Genomic DNA, 15,084 nt, shown 5'->3' with positions numbered 1-15,084 from the left:
TCCATGTTAAAGCTCACTGCTTCAGCTGGCAGCCACTCTATTTGGTAACCTTCCTTAAAGGGGCATTACCCTAAAAATCAATGCTGCTCTTACTCTTTTCCCTAACAAAATGGGGGAAATCAATTTAGAGAGCTCCATTGGTTGGAGCAAAGGTGTGATCAGAAGGTGGAATACCCCTATAATGTATTCGATTAATGAGTTAGTGCTGTTGGAAATGTCGCGTTAGCTGTTGACACATTAAAACTAGGGGAGCACAGCAGGTGGTGAGGGGCCTCCTTTCAGGTTTGGCCCTCGGCCACAGTTGGCCAGGAGCCCCATTAGTGTTTGGTTGGTTAGAGTTATTATGTACAATGTGTCAGTGAAGCTGTTAATACATTGACACCATGGGAGCACTTGCAGTGCTGGGGAGTCCATTTAGCTGAGGGGATTTGGCTTCTTTCCAACAGCAACAACCCTACATCAAGAATCACAGATTAAATCAGTATGGCGATTGCTATTTATTAATACATGTACACCATGGGGACTGAGTAGAGGTGTTAATGGATTATGGATTGCACACATTGAGAGATGCTTTCAGTGTGAACTCAGGGTCCCAGCGGCGATGTGGATGGGGAGTCATTTGTTCAGACTCAAAATGGTGGGTGGTGGCCAGGTAAAATAATGTTATATTGTTGTCTGCAGCTTTGTCCAACGCTTATGCCAGGATGTATTGTGTGAATTCTGGTAAACAGAAAAAGACAATCTGCAACTGTTGTATGGTAGAAAATGACGTAAATGTTACTGACCAATGCTTTTGGTTCAAGTGACAAGTGACTTGTATTTAGAGGATGCAGATCATTACTTTGCATTTTGAAAACCTGCATTTTGAGTAAAGCTGCAGATTCCAGAAATATTTTAACTTAAAAAAGTTAATTTATCTGCCAAAGTTTTAATTTTCCCAGACACATTTCAAATACTAACATCTGTCCAAATCCCTGTTTGGCAATATACACGGTCTGACATTTGTTCCAGTTCCGCTTGGTTTTAACTATACAGCCCCCTGGAAACCAAACAAGAAATTAGTGATTTTTGCCAGGTATAAGGAGCTAGATTTGACAAAACATCTGTTCCAACTTTGGCTTGTGGCAAGTTACATGATGTGGTTACAAATATAGTTTACTCCAGTTGTTTTTGTCAGTGCCAGGTGACTAGGGGTCATTTTCCACTCTTATGTGTTTTCAAGCAGTGACAGCTCACAAACAACATCACACATGTGATATTTCATATTTTTGAATAGTTACATTATGTAAGAATAATATGACCTTATCATCTTTGACATTTATTTAAAATGTATTATTTTTGTTTTTAGTGTTAAATGTTACAGATATAATCCGTTTTTATGTTAATGCAAGAGACCTTTTCTGTAATCGTCCAGTAATAATGATGATTTTGTATTTAATGTCAATTAATTTACCTTGAATTTTCTAATAATTTTAAATTAAATTATTCCCTGTCCCTCGTGTACTGAATTTACACCACAGAAAGAAATCTAGAGGTTATGGCGGTTGGTCTTTATCCAGTAGCATCTGCTTTAGTGCATCCATAACAAAAGATCCAAGGAGCTATTTTTAGTGGATGGCTAGCTAATATGTGTCACTGTATTTGAACTGTAGGAGAGAGCATTGTAGAGATAGTGCAGGACATTGCTTAAGAAACTTATTTTCAGCAGTAGTTGTTTTAGGCCTGAACTCTGATACCACACAGTCGGATGGAGACATTGAGTGTTCGATACAGACGCACAACAGACCTTGTTTAGTAAAGTAAGTGAGTGTACACCGTTTGCATTGTGAGCAACAACAAAAAGTGTCTTAGGTTTGATCTTTGTTCACACGTCTGTTCGGTTGACATTGTTATATGTGGAGTGTAGGGTTATCTTCTTTAGTAGGGTCCTGCTATATCCATAATAATAATAATAGACAATAATAGAGAGACATAAACTAACGGTGGAGGAGGGGGGTTAAGAGATTAAAAAGCATCAAGCAGAAAATACAAAAGAATTGTCTATGTATGAGGTTACCCTTCCACTCTTAACTCTTTCTCTGCTCTTCCACTTTGCATTCTTGTCTTCATTTATCCCTCTTTGAATGTTACCTTTGTTGTCACATTTCTGTCGTCACTCACTTCTGTATTGACTAATAAAATGTTGACCTTGTCTGGAGTTGCCATAGCAACACACTGACCTGCCCTAAGGCTGTGAAGGGCCGGAAGGGACAACTACAACAGAGCAGCATCAGACACACACACACACACACACACACACACACACACTCACACACACACACACACAAAGCCAGTGAGGAATCATGTTCTCATGGCTGACCTCGACTCTTTCTGTACAGATGAGCTTTCCTGGCTTTTGATTTCAAAAGATACATTTTTGTATCTTTGTATTACATTACATTTTTCACATTTCTAGTGATATAAAAATGGTCTATGTTGTACTTGTGTTTTTGGAACGATTCATTCATACAGAATCATACTTAATAAGCAAACAACATTCCTTTGTACAGGTCTAGAATAATAATGCCCACTTTTTTTGTGAAATAACCCCAAACGACCTTGACTTGCAAATCTTTCAAATTAATAAAATGAAAAATGAAGGAGTCATCCAATATTAACTAATCAGAGTGATTATGCTACTGAATACAATTGCAAGCAGTAAATTTGAACGTTCCTAGGCATGAGGTTACAGCTAAACAAGGTTACTGATTAAAAACAAGGAAAATAAATCAAAGTACTGTGCACACAGCCACTATTAATCTCTCCATCCACGTTGAATTGCAGCAACCCAAAAACAAAACTGGGTATCGATGACAACGGAAAAAAAGCAATCTATCATGAGTGATCTGAATGTGTCAAAAGAACTCACTAACTGTCTTGTGAATATTACTTTAACCATTGTAGACAATGGTCCAACAATTATGTTAGCAGGAGACAAAGACCAATTTGTTTTGATTTTGTCTGGTTTTTAATATTATAATTTCTTCAAATGTTTTCGATGAAGTTCGATGTTTGACATCTTCTTGCCATAGTATGAGTGCAACTCCTGGCCTGCGCATTAACCCATGCTTAGACCTACAGTATAGCCCCTTTAATATGTCTACAAGAATTAGGTCTGCCATTACATGCATTTTCTGAATAGACACAGAAGTATTATTTTACCTTTATTTTGCACTGCCATTCAGCGATGTGTCTTCTTAGCACTAAAACTGGTGCTGTTAGAAAATATCTCATTATTATCTGTTTTTGTAAGATGCAAATCTTTCTAGTTACATAAAGCAGGATAATTAAATTCACGCTTGAATTAAAAGGATACAGTATCGTTTGATTAAAGTGAAGCATTTTCATTTTTTTTTTTCATTTATTGTTATTCGTTTGGTAACTTTAATAGACTTCATTTCAGCACCAGAAGCTGTCCATACTAAACAGCCCCATGCATGGTGCAGAACAAGTCACTGTTTCCTATTTCCATATTGGATATTGGTTTTGGCTAAATTTGTGTAATTCATAGCAGTAGATTTCTGGAACATGCCTCAAAGTCGATGTAACTCAAAAATAACTAAAATCCCTTTAGATACCGTTATAAAGCCATCACTTACAGTATTCATGTATTTAAATATGAAGTCCTCTACGAGTGGGAGTTGTTAACTGTCGTATCTCGTCAAAATGAAGCTACACATCAGATATACTGTATCTCACATGAGCACTTCAGGTAATCCACAGTTTTGCAAGCAGAACCAAATGAATATGTTGTGATTCAAAGGTCTAATCTCAGCAAACCAGACTGCTGTTTAACACAGTTACAGTTACTTTACAGCTGAAAAGAGAGCTAAACTTTATGCTTTATGCAGAAAATGGTTTCTCAAAATTGCAGCTGTCGTTAAGTATGAGATTAGCTGGATACTGACAATACTTATGAACACTTTATCCTTCCAAAATACTCCCTGTTAATTTCAGACATCAGTCTAAATGAGGTAATACCTTAGTGTACGGAGCTGGTTTGTTAAAACATGGCAGCCTGGCAGACACAGGACTGTACGGTCACATAAGTGTGACTAACGACTTGGCTCAGACGCATGATTCCTTTCATTCTCTCTTCTTTCCGTTGCATCTTCCCCTGCTTCTGCCTTTCCCTATCCTCAGCCAGCGCTTTAGTTTGGGGTTTTGAATGTGGTTGTGTGTCTCACCTTGTTAATACAAAGCAGGCAGCATGTTTGCACAAAGCACAGCATGGTCAACTGAGTGTGAGCAACTTGTCTATGATGCATGACTTCATACAATCCGAATAATGAGTCAATTAGTGTAATTTATACATGTTTAGGGCCCACTGCAATTAGTTTGCCTATCTCTTCTGGAGTTTCCGTCTTTACCCTTTCCTGTCTCATCCTCCTCTCCCTTCATCATCCTGTCGCTAGTCGTTTCCCCTCTTCTTTCTCATCTCTCCTGTCTGTCTCTTCATCATCATCCTTTCTTTTTTTCCACTTCCTCTCCCTTCTTTGTCTTCCTCTCTGCCCCCACCCCTCCCCTTTTCTCTCTGTCCTAGTTCTCAGGGTCTCATGGTGAAGCTTTGTCTAATTACCATGCTTGCGTTTAATTGGAACAGCATCCACAAACACACAGATTGACTGACTGAATACCCCTTACATGTAGACACACTGCACTGTGCATGCACATACGCGCACTCATAATAATTAGCCATTTGGATACACATTACACACACAGTACACACTCAGCAAGTTAGCATGCTCCAGTTATACAAATACACACAATACACAGCGTACACCAGGGTCAGAAAATGTGGAGTTTGTCCAGGTTGTACTACAGCCACTGTGCCGATGCCCCGTTTGTAGAGCTGAGGCTTTTTGGCTACAGACATAGATTGATTTTGGCCTATCATACTACGAGCTGCCTGTAGCTGCTCCCACTGTAGAGCTGTGTCATCTAACAACTGGCAACAACAGATGCATATTTGAGAAAATGCTAAATACCACACAGTAACTTTCATGTATTTATATTCATTTTCTTCTTAGATTCTTCTTGGTGAATATGGCATATTTTTACTTCTTCAGGGAAATCAAAATGACTCAAATTAAACATTCTGTGAACCTGAAGTTATTCTTTGATGAAAGTGCTTTTCAGACATATGCAACCACCAGAGAGGTTGGGTTACAAATTAATTTGATTTAAGGGGTCACAATCCAAAAGGTTTGGTGGATCATAAATTGGAACAAATACAGCCACGATTTAAAATGTGATAAGATTTATGTTTAAGTTTTTAACAGCTGCTTAGCTCTTCTTTGGTCAGTTGTATTTTTTGCAACGCTCCGATGGTTATGTTTGTATTTTAGATATGATATAATCAAAAATAATTGTGTTTTCTTCTTTGTGTTTCAGTCCTGCCCAGCCACACTTGTGGCACCCCCGGCCTCATACCCAATGGAGTCATTCATGGCTCTCGGTACAACATGGGGGACAAGATCCGATACAGCTGTGAGTCAGGTTTTGTATTGGAAGGACACAGTATCCTCACATGTATTGTATCGCCTGGCAGTGGAGCGCAGTGGGACTTCCCATCACCATTTTGTAGAGGTAAGATGTTCTTTTCTTTGTCTCTCTCTCTCTCTCTTTCTCTCTCTTCAACAAATATACATTGTGAGAGAATCTGGCCAGGTTTTCACCATCAGCTCAGCGATTCAGTATCTTGTGATAAATCTCTGCAAAACTCAGCTTAAATATTTTGTGTTTTTCAGAGGCTCAATTGAATAATTACATTTTCTTTTAGTCTAGTTAATATAATGTATAATATTTCCTTTGGTTTCACATTAATCACTTTTTTAAGTGTTTGAAGATGTACTGATGATGTATTAATGTAATGATGATAGAATTGATGATGAGTATGAAAATTACAATATTATTGTTACTTTAATTGTAGCATTCTTATTAACATGTGTATTTTGTTACTTAACCCAATAATACATAAATCTCTTAGTCATATGTTATGTATGAAATTAAGATCTCACCTGCCCAACGACTACAGATGGAAATGAGTTTGTATTTAAACCTGGTACAAAGCATTTCTTCTCTTTTTTGAGATAAATATACTATTTTACATGATCCCTGATACAAATAAATGTAATAAACTAAAATACGCTATTGAACATACTGTGAAATGTCTATAAATTATGATAAATACTTTGTTCTCACTCTCTGTCCTGCTACCTCTCTGTCTCTCTTCAGCGGAGGGAGCATGTGGCGGTACGTTACGAGGCACGGCTGGTTCAATAACCAGCCCTGGATACCCTGTCGAGTATGACAACAACTTGGACTGTACATGGTCAATCCTCTCTGAGCCAGGGGACACTATAGCGCTTGTCTTCAACGACTTCTTATTAGAGGACAAATATGACTTCCTGGAAATCAGCGGGACAGAAGCACCAAGCATATGGTGAGATACATTTCATACACAGACCACGCTGTTGAGTAGATAAACAGTCATATTGGAGGACACACAAGTAGGTTTTGTAAAAAATCAGCAAGAGTGACACACCCTAGTGGGACCATAATAAAAACAGACACACACACATAATCACCACTGACATTTGAGGGGTGAGTAGCATGAACTTAGCTTTCGTGTTTTAGAACTAGTGGAAAACAAACACCCACAAGGCACCATAGCCTCATTCTTTAAATCAGGTGGGGACACAGGATAATGCTCTCCAAGAATTAGTAGCCTAGAGACTTTATTGTTCTGTTTGCTGACGTGTTCACAATAAAGAGAACAGTTGTTGTTTTCACTGAAATTTTCTCTGAGTTGTATACTTTCAAGGGGGGGCATTTGATATTTAAAGAGGACTAATGATGTTGTTGTGGAGGACATATACAACTACTGATTGATTAGCTGCACAGGAGTCCTGTTGATTTTCCTGATATATTCAAATCCCACAGGGAAGGTGATAAATTGTTGTTTTCACTCCCATTTTCTGTGCTCGCATTTGGAAATTGGCACTCTGACGCACCAGAACACACTCTGGTTTTTAAATTTAGAGCACTGTTGGAATTCACGTTGTTTGTTCACACATCTCCATTGAACATTTAGATGTGGTTTTGTTGCGAGGGTGGACGCAGCCGAACGGTTAGGCATGCAGGGTTGTCGCTGGTTCAAGTAACTGGAATCTAGAGAAGGGAAAGCAGTTTGGCCTTCCTCAGTAAAAACAACATAATGCCTGTGTGCAAACACTGCTCAGAAATCGAAAGTGATAGAAATAGTGATTGTGATTGTTTGAAAAAAGCTGTCTATATTAGCCTTTCTTACACCACCCTATTACATCTGCTTTTTAAGAAGAAACTATTGTTTTCATTAAAAAACATTTTTAATAAATTTATAAATCTGTCACATGAAATGATTCAATATTCTTTAAAACAGAGAATCATTTGTCTCTGTAATACTTTGTTAAATAAAATGACATGCATTCAGTCTTTCTCTGCCTGTTTTTATCACGGCTGAAGTGTCCCAAAGGATCTGCAGAACTGTGCGAGGTGACATGGCATTTTCAATTCAAGTGGCAATACATTTTTGGAATCTTAATCTTTATTAATATTCTCTCTCTGGTAAATATGATTGCTAAAAGTGCAGTTATAGATCACTATGTCCTAAAGACACGGTCTCCCATTTGTCTGTCTCCTGACTTCGACTGATAGGTGACATTTCATGTGTAGAAAATGGTCCATGATTTTGCTGCAACTTGCAGAAGAATAGATAGAATGGAGAGGTCGACACATAAATAAGTGGAGTGAAGGAGGCAGAGAGGATAGCACCAGATGGAAACAAAAGAATGTAGAATAATTGCACATTTAGTCCTGTCACTAGAAGAGCAGTACACATCAACCATGGCATTCTCATGATACCGTGTGTGTGTGTGTGTGTGTGTGTGTGTGTGTGTGTGTGTGTGTGTGTGTGTGTGTGTGTGTGTGTGTGTGTGTGTGTGAGCGTGCGTGTGTGTGAGAGAGAGAGTCAGTGTCAGGTCTTAAGTGGCCCTCTGACTGTGTGAGCTGTTGATCGTTTCTCTAGGCTCTGACAGATTACACACGCTCAAGTGCGCACACACTTACACACATAGCTTGCCTCTGACAGTATAACATTCAAGGACCACTGTCAGCCCACCCTCTGCAATGCAGGGGGAGGATAGGGAGTGTGCTGGAGAGCACACCCAACATTCTTTACAAGGAGAACGGTGGCTGCAGCAACTTTGGTCTTTTGTCGCGGCCATTCTGGTTTCATGTGTTTCATTTATTATCTGTTGGATAATTTCAAAGAATATGATATTTAAGTTGGCATTTAGACACTCCAGTAATATGAATTGATATTAATTTATTCAAATTAAATGTGTGGATGAGAAAAAAGAATTTACCTTTCTAAACCTATAAGTATACAAACAAAGTGAAATAGTTTTAATATTTACTAGTACACAACCATAACAGCAGTTATGTTATGTGGGAGGTAGTGTTTGTGTGTTTGTTTTTTTTGCTTTTTTATTTATTTATTACAGTGCAGATGCAGGGGCAAAACAGAGAGGAAGAGAGAGAAGTGGTATACAACAAAGGCCCCAAGTTGGAATCAAACAGATGTTGCAAATTAAAGGTTTGCATCTAAGCCGTCATAGGCCAACCAGGCGTCTTAGTGAAAGTTCACTGACGCCAGGCCTAAAACAATATAATTATATAAAATTAAACCTAAACCTTCTGCCATGCACAATCTAATACAATTCTAAGTACTTTTCTCCAGAGGTGGGATTAAGAGATGATTGACATTTTCACTGAGGCATGCGGGCAAGTCATTGTGAAAATGACTGACACCTGACAGGACCACTGTGACGGTTTCTTCCTGTTTACCGTGAGCTTTTTCTGATTGGCTGTCCCAAAAGCAATTTCCTGTTTTATGTTCCTGTCTGGTTGCTGGCAGGTTGAATGTCAGGTTGACTAGCTGTCGCACGCACACACACACACACACACACACACACACACACACACACACACACACACACACACACACACACACGCACATCTATAAGTACTTGTGCCTGAACAATTTTACTTTTGACAATTTTACTAACTGGACAAAGTGATGATTTGATTCCAGTTTGTCATAATATAATAATGGACATAATATGTTATGTCATTCTATGTATTCTTACTTGAGATGGACTTTTGATTTCTGCAGACATTTATAAGTAAATGTGTATTCTGCTTTTAGACCACCGAACTATAATCATTTCTTAGAATTTAAGTGTAATTTGAAAGATTAAGTCCTGAATAATCGGGAGGCCGGGCTGGAGTAGTCGCTTGGGAAGCCGGGCTGGAGGCCGGGACTGGGGGCCGGAGGAGCCGCTCAGGAGACCGGGCCGGAGTCACTGGGGTCTCGACAGTCAGGGGAAACACAGGGATCTCGAGCATCAACAGGGGTCTCGGGAGTCAAGGGGAACATGTGGGTCTCGGGAGTCAAGGGGAGCGAAGGGGTATCGGGAAGAGATGGGAGCACAGGGGTCTCGGGAAGAGATGGGAGCACAGGGGTCTGGGGAAGAGATGGGAGCACAGGGGCTGGGGTCCCAAGGGACAGAGGGATCACAGGGGCTGGGGTATCGAGGGACAGACGGAGCACAGGGGCTGGTGTATCGAGGGACAGAGGGAGCCCAGGGGCTGGTGTATCGAGGGACAGAGGGAGCACAGGGGCTGGAGTCTCGAGGAATGGAGGGAGCACAGGGGCTGGGGTCTCGAGGAACGGAGGGAGCACAGGGGCTGGCGTCTCGAGGAACGGAGGGAGCACAGGGGCTGGAGTCTCGAGAAACGGAGGGAGCACAGGGGCTGGAGTCTCAGGGGACAACGGGAGCACAGGGGCTGAGGTTACATTACAATTAAAGTGTACATTAAATCATAGGTCTCCTCGTCCATGACATCTGCTGAGTCCATGTTTCTGGTCAGATTGTACTGTCACGGTAGCGAAAAGGTGAGGACTCAAATGCAAGACGGCAGACGAGGAGATTAACAAAAAGAGGGCTTTATTCCAAAAAGCTTTACAAAATAACAAAAGGTAAACAGTAAACTGAAAAGACAAACCAGGATGACACAGGGAACACGAGAAAACACGAGGAGACATCTGCAAGGGTGACACTTAGATGACGATCTGACAAGGAACACTGGGAAAGACAGGGATATATACACACAGACACTAACGAGGGGAACGAGACACAGCTGGGGAGAGAGGCTAAAACACAAGGGCAAGGTGAACAGACACAGGAGGAACAAATCAACAATCACAGAGGGAAAACACACAGACAGGAAGTACAACTAAACATGACATAAGGGGGAGTGAACACTAAGTGAAATAAAATAGGATATACAAAAATCAAGACTGTGACACGTTCGGTTGCTCTACCCTCTCATGTTATGTGTGGTTAGAAAAAAACAAGATACAAAGGCCAAACCGCAGACTCAAGGCTTCAAAGCAGTAGTCCACAAACCAATGGGAGACATCAGGGTGACTACATCCACTTCTTATATACAGTCTATGTTTAAAAGCTGCCTTCTGAGTGAGGACAGACTGAGTGCAGAGTTCAGTTAATGGTTAACGTGAACTTTATTTCACCGGGATTATTTGTGAAACATAAAGAAGACTGCACAAGGGATGGGGTAGAGATAGAAGGCAGACAGCTGGGAGACAAAATAAGTGACAGGGATGGGGTCAGGAAGACAGAAGACCTCCAGGCATGTGTGTTGCTGCCACCTGTAATGCCTTCAGATCACACAGCAGCTTCTGTATGCAATTGAGGAGGTCAACAGTGTTTCTCAGTACAAAGATTTGCACATTTTTATTGAATAAATATAAAGATCCTGATCCGACCAGTAAACTAAATTCAGAAAGTTAATAATCTGAGGTAAAACTGCCTGTTTCCCCAAGCAGCAGAAGCAGTGGGTGTTTTGTGTGGAGGAGACACCTTGGTCTATTGCATATGATATAAAGTTCCTGTTTCAATATCCATGTCTAGTTGCATGTACTGAGATTTTGGTGGCCTAAATATGAAGAGTTTATCATGAATATAGGCTTTACATGTTATATAGGATGTTATCCGTTTTAAAGCTACATCTGTCATCTAAAAATCTGAACGGATTTTAAACTCCTCTTCACTTTTGTACAACCTAACCTTTACCCTTAGACTGTTTTCCACTTTTCTCCTTCCTTCCTTTTCCTCTGCACTCTCAACACTCCCTCTGGCTATCTATTCTTCTTCTATCTCTTTCTCTCCCCCCTTTATGTCCTCCTCTCCTCTTTTATCTCAGTCTTTCAAAGCTCAAGACAAACTGAAGTGCTTAAAGCCCAACAGTGTTAGGTCTGTCATTTTCTTCAACTGAATGTGATTCTTACTCTGCTAAAGGCCATTATAACCAAGGAGCACGACCAACAGCGATTAATCATATTTTGTTCCTTATTGCTCACTACATTATTCACATTGATGTTAACCCAGTACCCGTTAATGAAAACTCGAGAATTTGATGTAATGTATTATCACCATGATAGTCAAGGATTTTTAATAAGCAGTGGTTTGTTATGCTGATTTAAAGACACTGATGGAATCTCGGAATTTTCACATTAAATGAATCCCTTCCCATCCTATCTTTTCCAGACTTCTAACTAAATGAGAGTCCCCTAATTGCCAATTATTTTTTAAATTAAGTAACAGGGTCACTACACATGATGAAACTATTACCCACAAGTCTCCTTCCTTAATTTATGGCACCTGCAAAAAGTCATGTTTTTGTTGGAATGCACCAATACTCATAATATTTGGTCATAAAGTTAGTCATCCATTCACATTCATTTGCATGTTTAACCCATTTCCCTTACATGAGAGGTTGTCAGTGAAATTACTTGATAGTTTTAGATGGATTGCCATCAAATTTAGTTCACATTTATGTCTCCTTAAGGAATAATCTTTATATCTTATGAAGAAATATCTGCAAAGCTTGTACCCTCAGCTTTAGCTGTAATTTGTATTTTGTACTAATTAGAAACTTGCTAAACTAAGGTGGTGAACATGAGGATGCTGATGTTAGCATTCATCTCTGTGAAAAAATCCTCACATGCGACTTTCAACAGACTTTAAGAAAAAGTATAAAGAAAATCATGAACAATGAACAAACAGAATATATAGAAATAGAATATTTTCTTTTTTTCTCTCTTACTCTTTCGCTCTCTTTCTCTCACATACATTTTTTTTTTAATTACTTCTTTGGCTGCAATAGAAACAGCAGTAGCAAAGTAATTTCCATTCACTCATCCATTTTCTATTTGCTTATTCAGGTCATTTTCTAGTAATTTAACCAGGGCGAAATCTGTCCATTCAGCGGCCACATAGTAAGGAGAGCAGCCCAGATTTGTAAAAACCTCTTCCACCCTCTTCTGAGGGATCCAGAGTGACAGTCAAGTCCAGGTGAGAGATGCAGCCCCTCTAGCCTGTCCTGGCTCTCCCTCAGACCCCCCTCTGAGTTGGCTGGTAAGGCATACTTACCATTTCCCAGAACTGCGTCAGCTGGGTTTTTACAATCAACATCAAGATCCTGTTGTTAGGAAGATTTATTTCATTCTTTGTCTACGTTCACATTACGGGACTTAATGCTGAATTCCGATTTTGTAATCGTTGGAACAACAAAAAATGTTATATTTGCGAGACAAAGTGGGGCAAGCATTCATCTCCCAAATGATTTGCTGCGTGATCAGATCAGATATGTATATGCACTTAGGACCACATATGAAAGTGGCCCAGGTCTGATCGTAAAAAAAACGTATTTCTGTGTCCACACTTCTTTGAAAAAAATCATATTTGTCACATGAGAGCAGAAACATCTGATTTGGGCTCCAGGGCCTCGTTGAACAAACTTGATGTCTCTGACACCTCATACTTCTGCAGCAACTTCCACAGAAAAGGATGTGAGGATTTTACAAAACCCCTAAAATAAATGTAGACAAGACAATGTAGAACATTCCTATCACTGCTGAAATAACTATGAACTGGATAAGTTTTTCATCACAAAGCCTACATTGCATCGCTCATAAATGGGAGGTTTTAAAGGCAGCCAGAATTTTTTTTCTAGCACCCTGACCTTGGCAGGCTCTTCCTGGAAGGTTTAGCCGTGTAATTCCCTGATCATTTGAACACACCCTCTGGCCCCCTTACTGGAATTTGGGAATGGCTGGCCTTGTCTGCCAATTCAAAGGGCAGCACAACAGGCCTGCAGCATCTGTGGATGAACCATCCGCAGTGCTTAGTGCCTCTTTCTTCCTATTTGCTTTCCCCTCATGTCCCTCTGTTGCATCTCGTTTCACTCCTCCCGTTAAGTCTCTTTTTCTCAACCGCTTCTGCTTTTCCTCCTCCTCTTTGCCTCTTTCCCTGCTCCCCTTTTAGTAACCACCAGCCCTCTCTTAGTCTCTGTTCACCACTTTAAAACACCTTGCTTGTCCTGTTATTTACATTTACATTTTAAATTATGTTTAATGGCTATTGTGTATGTGTGTGTGTCTGCGTGTGTGTGTTTTTGTGTGAGTGCGTGGGTGTGTTATTAGATTAAAAGTACCGGTGTACCAGGATTTTTCACTAAGCACTTGAAATAAACCGCTATCTGTTGTGGATAATGCACTTTCTAACTTTTCTGACTTGTATCCAATCATTTATTTTTACACTGCTTTTTTTGTCATTTTGCAGATGCTCAAATTCACAGGGACTTGCAAATAAGTGCAGCAGTGGAAAACACTTAAAATATTTGTATTGCCAGCAATACAAGTAGGCAATAGGGAGGACAAGGGCCAAAACATCAGTGCCCAGACAGTAGAAAGTTATGTCTGTGTCTTTGTGATGTATCACCAAAAAGCTTGTGTAATAATCTAATAATAGCGAGGTGCACCAAAATACCTCTCTCCAGCTCTTGGTTTCTTTGTCCCCCTCTCCTCTCTGTTTTGTGACTTGGCCTCTCTTCTTCTCCTATTGTCTACACCTCTCAGGTCTGTCAAACCTCTCCACTCATATCACGTACACGTTCTCTTTGTTTTATCCTCATGTGAATTCTTTCTTTATGTAAAACTGTGTCTTCTCTTTTTTCTTTTCTGTTCTCCAGCCTCTCCTTTTTCCCATCCCTCCTCTCCTTCCACCTTCACTTTGCTTTCTCATTTATCTCCATCCTTTGCAACCTGGTATGTGTAATGTCTAACCTCATTTAGACTTGCCTCCTTGTCTCCCCTTTTTCAACTTTCAACCTTTCCCAGCAGCTTGTTTAACCTCTCTCCTTCTGTTCATTTAAGTGAATGTCCTGCTCTCACCTCCTCTCCCATGTTCTCCATCTATCAGCCCCTGTTTTCTCACGGGTTTCTTGTCTTTCCTCTTTCTTCTCTGCTTTCTTTCACCTTGTAAGTGTTCCTTCTCTCACAGTCCTGCATGTTGTCCTATAACCTGCTTTACTGCTTTCTGTCCAAGCTGTCCTTTGTTATCTGTCTCCCCTACCTTCTCTTCATCCTTCATTTGTATTATTTTCACAAACTTAGCCTGTCTTCTTCCAAGCCTTTTATCACTTTCACCTCTTCTCTTCTCATTTGGTCCTTCTTCTTTCTCCCCTTTCCTTTAAAGTTTATTGTCTCATCTCTCTCTCTCTCTCTCTCTCTCTCTCTCTCTTTCTCCTTTCTGACCTCTTGTCTCTCCCTCATTCCAATGTCAGACCACTGGCCAGTCCCCATGAATAATGGATGAGACCCAGCATATCTCTCACTTTTCATCTTTTTCTCTACTTTTCATATTTCCCTATCTTTTTGTCCTTTTAAACACAATAATTCTGTCATAACTTAACATGCATCCTTGTTTTCCTCAACCCTAAACCTAAGTTCTGACTCTGTATATTTGTGCAGGCTGCGATAACTTATTTCTTACCACTAGAGAGCAGAAATTAGACACCAAATCACCAAAATGTGCAAAGAAATACACATTTATCAGTACACAAGAACAAATCTTT

At 40.0% G+C, this 15,084-nt stretch overlaps 1 protein-coding gene across 1 annotated transcript in view; it reads left to right on the top strand.

Annotated features, from left to right (window-relative positions):
• LOC115003981 (CUB and sushi domain-containing protein 1-like) overlaps window positions 1-15,084 on the top strand; it is a 255,742-nt gene that overhangs the window by 86,689 nt on the left and 153,969 nt on the right. The window contains 2 exon segments of the mRNA XM_029425927.1: window positions 5,434-5,628; window positions 6,277-6,484. Of these exon segments, the coding sequence (XP_029281787.1) occupies window positions 5,434-5,628; window positions 6,277-6,484 (403 nt within the window).

The sequence above is a fragment of the Cottoperca gobio genome, chromosome 3 (genome assembly GCF_900634415.1).
Source record: "Cottoperca gobio chromosome 3, fCotGob3.1, whole genome shotgun sequence".
Lineage (NCBI taxonomy): Eukaryota > Metazoa > Chordata > Actinopteri > Perciformes > Bovichtidae > Cottoperca > Cottoperca gobio.
Note: the sequence above shows the minus strand (reverse complement) of the source record. Positions and strands in the feature narration are given on the sequence as shown.